The sequence below is a fragment of the Sander lucioperca genome, chromosome 13 (assembly GCF_008315115.2).
Source record: "Sander lucioperca isolate FBNREF2018 chromosome 13, SLUC_FBN_1.2, whole genome shotgun sequence".
Taxonomy (NCBI): Eukaryota; Metazoa; Chordata; class Actinopteri; order Perciformes; family Percidae; genus Sander; species Sander lucioperca.
In genome coordinates this window covers 26,920,229-26,931,950 of record NC_050185.1, presented here as the reverse complement: position 1 = coordinate 26,931,950, position 11,722 = coordinate 26,920,229, and the positions used below count along the sequence as shown (strand labels likewise).

Here is an 11,722-nt window from a genome sequence, read left to right as displayed (position 1 = left end):
ACCTCAAATTATTGCAACTTTTTCATCAAATTTTTACAACTTTTCCCTCAAATTATTACAACTTTTTCCTCATATTATTACAACTTTTCCCTCAAATTATTACAACTTTTCCCTCAAATTATTACAATTTTTCCCTCAAATTATTACAATTTTTCCATCAAATTATTGCAACTTTTTCATCAAATTATTACAACTTTTTCCTCAAATTATTACAACTTTTCCCTCAAATTATTACAACTTTTCCCTCAAATTATTGGAACTTTTCCCTCAAATTATTAGAACTTTTTCATCAAATTATTACAACTTTTCCCTCAAATTATTACAACTTTTCCCTCAAATTATTGGAACTTTTTCATCAAATTTTTACAACTTTTCCCTCAAATTTTTACAACTTTTCCCTCAAATTATTACAACTTTTCCCTCAAATTATTACAACTTTTCCCTCTAATTATTGCAACTTTTTCATCAAATTATTTTTGAACCATCAGGGACCGGACCCCCGACCCAGAAGACCCAGAACCCCAGAGTTTAGGGGTACTGTAGATTTTTACAGCGGTCATTTTGTACTTGAGTAAAATATATTTAAGTGATAGTACTTTTACTTTAGTAGAATCCTTGTGTACTCTGATTACGTGTTAGCAGAGATATTTTGACTCGAGATGAAAGAATAACTTGGTGAGATTCTGTCTTTGTGTTTGGCTGCAGCGCGGATCTATTATGGGATGGATGTGTGTCTTGTTCTCTCTGAACATCCGCTAAGCCGCTTCAAACACAAGCCTTCTGTCTGACTAGAGTCTGACTTCATGTGTTCATGATCAATTAAAAGTCCATTACGGACCTCATCTCCGCTCTAAATCTCCTCAACTATCAACATACGCTACGGCTGATGTTTGGAAAGCTATAAATGGCCTTTTTCATCAAATTATTTCAACTTTTTCATCAAATTATTTCAACTTTTTCATCAAATTATTACAACTTTTTCCTCAAATATTCCTCAAATCATTACAACTTTTTTCTCAAAATTTTCTCAAATTATTGCAACTTTTTCTTCAAATTATAATTTTTTTTCCCTCAAATTATTGCAACTTTTTCATCAAATTATTACAACTTTTTCCTAAAATTTTCATCAAATTATTGCAACTTTTTCTTCAAATTATGACAACTTTTTCTGACGTTTTTCATAGTTGTTTTGATCAGTGATGATACAGATCCTACAGACGGTTTTCCTTTCAGTCCTGTTGGATATGAAAGACGTAATCAGGGAATATTCTGGATATGAAAGACGTAATCAGGGAATATTCTTCTGTAAATAGTACAGAGAAGCCTCTAACATGCTGGATTATTAATAATATTATGGTGTCGTTATGTCAGAAAAGCAACAAAACCGTTGAAAAAGCAGTTTTACAAACTATTAATTGATATCAAACAAAGATGGATTTTGATTGGAGGATGGATTCTTTAAGCCCGCCCTAGTGTCTGGACTCTCTACATTTCATACATATTGGAGTTGATTTTGGGGGGTTGGCTGACAGAGATTTGGGCAGTTGGAACTGAAAACGTTATAAAGAATATGATATTTTGATGTATTCTTTTTTTGCATTCTGATGTTTTCCAGTGAGCGGTTTCAGGGCAGGGGAGTAATCTGGAGAGTAATGTAATGTAATCTGCCTCTCTCTCCACCAATCACAGCACAGCTCTCTGAGCCTTGACGGCGCTGACCAATCAGGAACTTGTTTAGTTCCGCTCTGCTCTAAACGAGAATAAATCTCAGTTCTCCACCTTGGAACAGCGTCATGGTTTTATTTCTTTAAGTTTTCATTCGTCAGGTTGTAGGAACAGGAACCATCAGGGACCGGACCCCCGACCCTGAAACCCAGAAACCAGAAACCAAGAAGACCCTGGAAACTCTTTATAGGCTTTTATTTTGGCGGGGGAACAACTGTCCTGTCTCAGTCTGTCTCTCCAGATCTCTGAATGAAATGTCTCCAAACTCTCTGATTAGAGTCTAACTTCATGTGTTCATGATCAATTAAAAGTCCATTACGGACCTCTTTTTCCCTCAAATTAGTGCAACTTTTCCCTCAAATTATTACAATTTTTCCCTCAAATTATTACAACTTTTCCCTCAAATTATTACAACTTTTCCCTCAAATTATTACAATTTTTCCCTCAAATTATTACAACTTTTCCCTCAAATTTTTACAACTTTTCCCTCAAATTATTACAACTTTTACCTCAAATTATTGCAACTTTTTCATCAAATTTTTACAACTTTTCCCTCAAATTATTACAACTTTTTTCTCATATTATTACAACTTTTCCCTCAAATTATTACAACTTTTCCCTCAAATTATTACAATTTTTCCCTCAAATTATTACAATTTTTCCCTCAAATTATTGCAACTTTTTCATCAAATTATTACAACTTTTTCATCAAATTATTACAACTTTTCCCTCAAATTATTACAACTTTTTCATCAAATTATTGCAACTTTTTCATCAAATTATTACAACTTTTTCATCAAATTATTACAACTTTTCCCTCAAATTATTACAACTTTTCCCTCAAATTATTACAACTTTTTCATCAAATTATTACAACTTTTCCCTCAAATTATTACAACTTTTTCATCAAATTATTACAACTTTTTCCTCAAATTATTACAACTTTTCCCTCAAATTATTACAACTTTTCCCTCAAATTATTGGAACTTTTCCCTCAAATTATTAGAACTTTTTCATCAAATTATTACAACTTTTCCCTCAAATTATTACAACTTTTCCCTCAAATTATTGGAACTTTTTCATCAAATTATTACAACTTTTCCCTCAAATTTTTACAACTTTTCCCTCAAATTATTACAACTTTTCCCTCAAATTATTACAACTTTTCCCTCTAATTATTGCAACTTTTTCATCAAATTATTTTTGAACCATCAGGGACCGGACCCCCGACCCAGAAGACCCAGAACCCCAGAGTTTAGGGGTACTGTAGATTTTTACAGCGGTCATTTTGTACTTGAGTAAAATATATTTAAGTGATAGTACTTTTGCTTTAGTAGAATCCTTGTGTACTCTGATTACGTGTTAGCAGAGATATTTTGACTCGAGATGAAAGAATAACTTGGTGAGATTCTGTCTTTGTGTTTGGCTGCAGCGCGGATCTATTATGGGATGGATGTGTGTCTTGTTCTCTCTGAACATCCGCTAAGCCGCTTCAAACACAAGCCTTCTGTCGCCCTTCTCTCCAGATCCACACACACAAACAGGTAGGAGTGGAACGTTGGTTCTCACTCACACACTCTCACACACACACACACACTCACACACACACACACACTCTCACACACACACACACACTCACACACACTCACATGTTCACATCTCCCAGTGTTCCCAGAGCGTTCCCAGTGCTCCCAGCGTTCCCAGCGTTCCCAGAGCTCCCAGCGTTCCCAGAGCGTTCCCAGAGCTCCCAGCATTCCCAGAGCGTTCCCAGAGCTCCCAGCATTCCCAGAGCGTTCCCAGAGCTCCCAGCGTTCCCAGTGCTCCCAGCGTTCCCAGTGCTCCCAGCGTTCCCAGTGTTCCCAGCGTTTCCCAGCGTTACCAGTGTTCCCAGCGTTCCCAGAGCTCCCAGCATTCCCAGAACTCCCAGTGCTCCCGGCGTTCCCAGTGCTCCCAGCATTCCCAGTGCTCCCAGCATTCCCAGAACTCCCAGTGCTCCCGGCGTTCCCAGTGCTCCCAGCATTCCCAGTGCTCCCAGCATTCCCAGAACTCCCAGTGCTCCCAGCGTTCCCAGTGCTCCCAGCATTCCCAGTGCTCCCAGCATTCCCAGAACTCCCAGTGCTCCCGGCGTTCCCAGTGCTCCCAGCGTTCCCAGTGCTCCCAGCATTCCCAGAGCTCCCAGCGTTCCCAGTGTTCCCAGTGTTCCCAGCGTTTCCCAGCGTTCCCAGTGCTCCCAGTGTTCCCAGCGTTCCCAGTGCTCCCAGCGTTCCCAGAGCTCCCAGCATTCCCAGAGCGTTTCCAGAGCTCCCAGCAATCCCAGAGCGTTCCCAGAGCTCCCAGCGTTCCCAGTGCTCCCAGCGTTCCCAGAGCTCCCAGCATTCCCAGAGCGTTTCCAGAGCTCCCAGCAATACCAGAGCGTTCCCAGAGCTCCCAGCGTTCCCCAGCGTTCCCAGAGCTCCCACCGTTCCCAGTGCTCCCAGCGTTCCCAGTGTTCCCAGCATTTCCCAGTGTTCCCAGTGTTCCCAGAGCTCCCAGCGTTCCCAGAGCGTTCCCAGAGCGTTCCCAGAGCTCCCAGTGCTCCCAGCGTTCCCAGTGCTCCCAGCATTCCCAGAGCTCCCAGTGCTCCCAGTGCTCCCAGCGTTCCCAGAGATCCCAGTGCTCCCAGTGCTCCCAGCGTTCCCAGAGATCCCAGTGCTCCCAGCGTTCCCAATGCTCCCAGCATTCCCAGAACTCCCAGTGCTCGCGGCGTTCCCAGTGCTCCCAGCGTTCCCAGTGCTCCCAGCATTCCCAGAGCTCCCAGTGCTCCCAGCGTTCCCAGTGCTCCCAGCGTTCCCAGTGCTCCCAGTGTTCCCAGCGTTCCCAGTGCTCCCAGCGTTCCCAGAGCTCCCAGCATTCCCAGAGCGTTTCCAGAGCTCCCAGCAATCCCAGAGCGTTCCCAGAGCTCCCAGCGTTCCCCAACGTTCCCAGAGCTCCCACCGTTCCCAGTGCTCCCAGCGTTCCCAGTGTTCCCAGTGTTCCCAGCGTTTCCAGTGTTCCCAGAGCTCCCAGCGTACCCAGAGCGTTCCCAGAGCTCCCAGTGCTCCCAGCGTTCCCAGTGCTCCCAGCATTCCCAGAGCTCCCAGTGCTCCCAGTGCTCCCAGCATTCCCAGAGATCCCAGTGCTCCCAGTGCTCTCAGCGTTCCCAGAGATCCCAGTGCTCCCAGCGTTCCCAGTGCTCCCAGCATTCCCAGAACTCCCAGTGCTCGCGGCGTTCCCAGTGCTCCCAGCGTTCCCAGTGCTCCCAGCATTCCCAGAGCTCCCAGTGCTCCCAGCATTCCCAGAACTCCCAGTGCTCCTGGCGTTCCAAGCACTCCCAGCGTTCCCAGTGCTCCCAGCGTTCCCAGAGCTCCCAGCATTCCCAGAGCGTTTCCAGAGCTCCCAGCAATCCCAGAGCGTTCCCAGAGCTCCCAGCGTTCCCCAGCGTTCCCAGAGCTCCCACCGTTCCCAGTGCTCCCAGCGTTCCCAGTGTTCCCAGCATTTCCCAGTGTTCCCAGTGTTCCCAGAGCTCCCAGCGTTCCCAGAGCATTCCCAGAGCGTTCCCAGAGCTCCCAGTGCTCCCAGCGTTCCCAGTGCTCCCAGCATTCCCAGAGCTCCCAGTGCTCCCAGTGCTCCCAGCGTTCCCAGAGATCCCAGTGCTCCCAGTGCTCCCAGCGTTCCCAGAGATCCCAGTGCTCCCAGCGTTCCCAATGCTCCCAGCATTCCCAGAACTCCCAGTGCTCGCGGCGTTCCCAGTGCTCCCAGCGTTCCCAGTGCTCCCAGCATTCCCAGAGCTCCCAGTGCTCCCAGCGTTCCCAGTGCTCCCAGCGTTCCCAGTGCTCCCAGTGTTCCCAGCGTTCCCAGTGCTCCCAGCGTTCCCAGAGCTCCCAGCATTCCCAGAGCGTTTCCAGAGCTCCCAGCAATCCCACAGCGTTCCCAGAGCTCCCAGCGTTCCCCAACGTTCCCAGAGCTCCCACCGTTCCCAGTGCTCCCAGCGTTCCCAGTGTTCCCAGTGTTCCCAGCGTTTCCAGTGTTCCCAGAGCTCCCAGCGTACCCAGAGCGTTCCCAGAGCTCCCAGTGCTCCCAGCGTTCCCAGTGCTCCCAGCATTCCCAGAGCTCCCAGTGCTCCCAGTGCTCCCAGCATTCCCAGAGATCCCAGTGCTCCCAGTGCTCCCAGCGTTCCCAGAGATCCCAGTGCTCCCAGCGTTCCCAGTGCTCCCAGCATTCCCAGAACTCCCAGTGCTCGCGGCGTTCCCAGTGCTCCCAGCGTTCCCAGTGCTCCCAGCATTCCCAGAGCTCCCAGTGCTCCCAGCATTCCCAGAACTCCCAGTGCTCCTGGCGTTCCAAGCACTCCCGGCGTTCCCAGTGCTCCCAGAGCTCCCAGCGTTCCCAGTGCTCCCAGCGTTCCCAGTGCTCCCAGCGTTCCCAGTGCTCCCAGCGCAGGTTTGAGACAGCAATAGAGAAAAAAGGGTCGAAAAATGCTGAAAAAGTGAAAAGAAAACTATAAAAACGCCTAGAAAAGCAAAGCTGTTGTTGATGTAATGAAGTGAGCAGCCTGCAGGGGGCGCTGGAAGCACTTTCAACTCCTGTCTGTCAGCCTGGGGGATTTTAATGTTTGAGGTTATTTTCAGAGACTCGGTCTGAACTCTGCTGACCAATCGGCTCCCTGCTTCCCTCCTCTTCCTCCTCTTCCTCCCTGGAGAGGAGAGGAGAGGCGGCCAAGCAGAGAAGATGAGTGACAGATAGAAAGAGAGAGAAAGAGAGTCTTGTCCCCACGTAGATGCAGACAAACCTAAAAATAGATGGATAAAGAAGAGAGAGGCTCGTTCCTCTGGACACTGGTTGAGAACATACACCTAAGTCTGTCAAAAGAAATCATAAAAACCAGGAAATATTCACATCTGGGAAGGAAGAATCCCTGAATTTGTCCGTATAAACTTCACTTAAAGGCTCATTTTTCATCAAGTTTGATAACATAGCTCGATAACTCGCACGCGCGCTCTTTATAAGAGAGAAGACACACCAGCCTGATAATCGGCCGTCGGACCGTCTGACGAGGTCGGTGACTTGAGTCTGGTCGGTGTGTTCGTGCCGTCGTCCGTTGGAGGAGCCGTCGGCCTTCATTTTGGCCGACCTGACATGTTCAGTCAGAGACAGGACAGTCAGAGACAGGACAGTCAGAGACAGGGCAGTCAGAGACAGGGCAGTCAGAGACAGGACAGTCAGAGACGGGACAGTCGGAGACGGGACAGTCGGAGACGGGACAGTCGGAGACGGGACAGTCGGAGACAGGACAGTCGGAGACAGGACAGTCGGAGACAGGGCAGTCAGAGACAGGGCAGTCAGAGACGGGGCAGTTAGAGACGGGACAGTCAGAGACGGGACAGTCAGAGACAGTCAGAGACAGTCAGAGACGGGACAGTCGGAGACGGGGCAGTCGGAGACAGGACAGTCAGAGACAGGGCAGTCGGAGACGTGACAGTCGGAGACGGGGCAGTCAGAGACGGGACAGTCAGAGACAGTCGGAGACAGGACAGTCAGAGACGGGACAGTCAGAGACAGTCGGAGACAGGACAGTCAGAGACAGGACAGTCAGAGACAGGACAGTTAGAGACAGGACAGTCAGAGACAGGACAGTCAGAGACAGGACAGTTAGAGACAGGACAGTCAGAGACAGGACAGTTAGAGACAGGACAGTTAGAGACAGGGCAGTCAGAGACATGACAGTCGGAGACAGGACAGTCAGAGACAGGACAGTCAGAGACAGGACAGTTAGAGACAGGACAGTCAGAGACAGGACAGTCGGAGACATGACAGTCGGAGACAGGACAGTCGGAGACAGGGCAGTCAGAGACGGGGCAGTCAGAGACGGGGCAGTCAGAGACGGGACAGTCAGAGACAGTCAGAGACGGGACAGTCGGAGACGGGGCAGTCGGAGACAGGACAGTCAGAGACAGGGCAGTCGGAGACGTGACAGTCGGAGACGGGGCAGTCAGAGACGGGACAGTCAGAGACAGTCGGAGACAGGACAGTCAGAGACAGTCGGAGACAGGACAGTCAGAGACGGGACAGTCGGAGACAGGACAGTCAGAGACGGGACAGTCAGAGACAGGACAGTCAGAGACAGGACAGTTAGAGACAGGGCAGTCGGAGACATGACAGTCGGAGACAGGACAGTCAGAGACAGGACAGTCAGAGACAGGACAGTTAGAGACAGGACAGTCAGAGACAGGACAGTCGGAGACAGGACAGTCAGAGACAGGACAGTCAGAGACAGGACAGTTAGAGACAGGACAGTCAGAGACAGGACAGTTAGAGACAGGACAGTCAGAGACAGGACAGTTAGAGACAGGGCAGTCAGAGACATGACAGTCGGAGACAGGACAGTCAGAGACAGGACAGTTAGAGACAGGACAGTCAGAGACAGGACAGTCAGAGACAGGACAGTCGGAGACATGACAGTCGGAGACAGGACAGTCGGAGACAGGGCAGTCAGAGACAGGGCAGTCAGAGACGGGGCAGTCAGAGACGGGACAGTCAGAGACGGGACAGTCAGAGACAGTCAGAGACGGGACAGTCGGAGACGGGGCAGTCGGAGACAGGACAGTCAGAGACAGGGCAGTCGGAGACGTGACAGTCGGAGACGGGGCAGTCAGAGACGGGACAGTCAGAGACAGTCGGAGACAGGACAGTCAGAGACGGGACAGTCGGAGACAGGACAGTCAGAGACGGGACAGTCAGAGATAGGACAGTCAGAGACAGGACAGTCGGAGACAGTCAGAGACAGGATGAAAAAATCTGATGAAAATCTTTTAAACTGACCTTTGTTGATCTGAAATGAAGACAGATTCAGCAGCTGCACGGCCTATTTCTCTCTTCAAATGTTTTCAGAAACACGTTTCGTGAACTATTTTAGTCCAATATGAGATCATATTCTGAACGAGCCGCCATGACAGTCTGGCTGGGAATTTCTGGAGAAAAAAGACCCACGTGACGCGTTCGTCCAATCAGCTGCCGGTTCTCATTTTCTGGGAAACAATCAGACTGTTAATGGAAACAATACAGAGCAGCGCCGCCTGCTGCTATGGAGACGTATTACGTTTCACGCACTCTTTATAAGTCACTCTCTCTTTAGAAGTCACTCTTTATTGCATTAACAATCAACAATCACAAAAAAACTCCACATTTTTCTGGAAGGACTAGTAAGTGACGTGTTCCAGGAAAAAACCTAAATAGCCAATAGACTAAAGAAGACAGACATGAACAGGTGTTTTGAACTTTGGTTCGAGTAAAGTGGCGAACTTTTTGAAATGAATCAAGTCTCACAGTTGTGTCGACATCCCAGAATAATCCACATATTAACCCACGCTTCCTCCCGCTGTTGGTGTTCCTCCTTTACTGTTCTCTGTCATGCTGCCTGGCCCTGTACCCATACATCCATGTCCTGTACCCTGTACCCATACATCCATGTCCTGTACCCATACATCCATGCCCTGTACCCTGTACCCATACATCCATGCCCTGTACCCATACATCCATACCCTGTACCCATACATCCATGCCCTGTACCCATACATCCATGCCCTGTACCCATACATCCATACCCTGTACCCATACATCCATGCCCTGAACCCTGTACCCATATATCCATGCCCTGTACCCATATATCCATGCCCTGTACCCATACATCCATGCCCTGAACCCTGTACCCATATATCCATGCCCTGTTCCCATACATCCATGTCCTGTACCTATACATCCATGGCCTGTACCCATATATCCATACCCTGTACCCATACATCCATGTCCTGTACCTATACATCCATGTCCTGTACCCATATATCCATACCCTGTACCCATACATCCATGTCCTGTACCCATACATCCATGCCCTGTACCCATACATCCATGTCCTGTACCCATACATCCATGCCCTGTACCCATATATCAATTTGAGGTGGAATTTCAGGATTTCTGGGTTCGCAGTCAGAAACTATACATGTCTACAGGAAATGTCACGGTCGGAGAGATATAACGTTATTTGCTCTGTGAAAGATTGACAAAGACGAAAACTAAGGACATTTACTCGATAATTTTATTTTATTTTAGTTAGTTTTGCAAACAGACATTACAGTTTAGTTATCGTTTTTTTTTGTAATGCTTCGTTTTTATTTTTATTTCAGTTAACCACAATGTTTTTTTCCCATCTAGTTTTCGTTATTTCGATCGTTTTCGTTACCGATTATAACCTTGCTTATAAAGAGAGCATGCGAGTTATCTTTATAAGTCGCCCGCTTTAGTAAAGCTCATGTGCAATGTAAAAAGAATATTGGTCCATGTCACCTTCTCTGGTAGTACTGATAATATTTGTAGTATTAATATTAGAGGGTTAGTGTGAAAAACTGTCTTCTTACATGATATATATATATATCATGTAAGAAGACAGTTTTTATATATATATATATATATATATATATATATATATATATATATATATATATATATATATATATATATATATATAGTACAATAGTAGTAGTGATAATATTTGCAGTATATATAGTATATATATATATATATATATATATATATATATATATACTGCAGTAGTAGTGATAATATTTGCAGTATTGGTATCAGAATCTGTCGGAGCTGGCAGTGTTTGCAGAAAGAGATAGAGAGGAGGCAGTTACCATGGCGACCGTGTGTGTGTGTGTGTGTGTGTGTGTGTGTGTGCGGCCTGTGATTGGCTGACAGCAGAGAGTGGGCGGGCAGGTTGAGTGTCTCAAAGCGTCTTTCTCTCTCTCCCACAGATCCGGACGGAGAGACTGAGAGACGCAGCTCTCCTTCCCTCTCCATCGTCTTCCTCTTCTTCCTCTCTTTCCTCCTCTTCATCTCCTCCTTCAGTCCAAAACCAAAACTCTCCTCTCCTCTTCTTACGGACGGAGAGACAGAGAGACGCTCTCTCATCTTCCTCTCCTTCTCCTTCTCCCAAACTCTTCTTCCTCTTCTCTCTCTGTCTTCTCTCCTTCGACGGACACATCTAAGGTTCTCGGCCTTCCTCATCTTCATCTTCCTCAAACAGCGAGCCCCCCTGACCCCTCGCCCCCCCACCACCGCATCACCATGGCAACGGTCATCTGCACCCGTTTCACCGAAGAATATCAGATGTACGAGGAGCTGGGAAAGTGAGTCTTCATCTTTTAACATTTCTAGTTTTCATTTTTTTATTAGATTTTACATCATAATTTATATAAATACAATATATGGATTTATTTTAAAGATAATTCATTTTTTTGTATTTCTTAATTTATTTTTACTTTGTTTTTATTTTAATGTTTCTTACATTTTTCTTTGAATTTTTTTATTTATATTTTATATATTTATTTATATATATATATATATATATATATATATATATATATATATATATATATATATATATATATGTATATATTTAATTAGATTTCTTTTTAATAAACATTTGAAATTATGTATTTTAATAGAGTTTTGAATATACAGCATTTTATTTTATTTAAATTTTTTAATTTGTTTAATTTCATTTTCATTATTATATTGAAATGCTTTAATGGTTAATTTAATTTTTCTAATTTTTTAATATTCATTTTTTTAAACTTAACAAAATTAAAAAATAGTTAATAGTAACTAATAATTTGTTCATAAATGTTTTTTTTATTTAATTTAAATTTTTAAATAAAATATTAAGTCGTCATTTTTAATTATTTCTCCTTTTTCCCAATTACAGCTAAATATTTAATTTCTTTTATGTCTGTTATGTCTGATTCTTATCAGTAATAATGGATCACCTTTATGACCCCCCCCCCCCCCCCCCCCCCCCCCGCCCCACTCACCACCCACACACACACACACACACAATGCCAGGTCTCTTACATAATGTGTGTGTGGGTGGCAGAGAGCAGAATCAGCTTCCAGAGAAACAGAAATATTTCTGGAGAATCTCGCT

The 11,722-nt window shown here is 45.7% G+C and overlaps 2 protein-coding genes across 2 annotated transcripts in view; both read left to right on the top strand.

The window, feature by feature from the left end:
- LOC116063573 (complement C1q-like protein 2) overlaps positions 1-11,722 on the top strand; it is a 417,866-nt gene that overhangs the window by 162,419 nt on the left and 243,725 nt on the right. The gene's annotated exons all lie outside the window — the stretch shown is intronic.
- Positions 10,552-11,722, top strand: part of camk2a (calcium/calmodulin-dependent protein kinase II alpha) — a 51,591-nt gene continuing 50,420 nt past the window's right edge. The window contains exon 1 of the mRNA XM_031318578.2: positions 10,552-10,925. Within this exon, the coding sequence (XP_031174438.1) occupies positions 10,864-10,925 (62 nt within the window). The 5' untranslated portion in view covers positions 10,552-10,863. The remainder of the gene's footprint in view (positions 10,926-11,722) is intronic.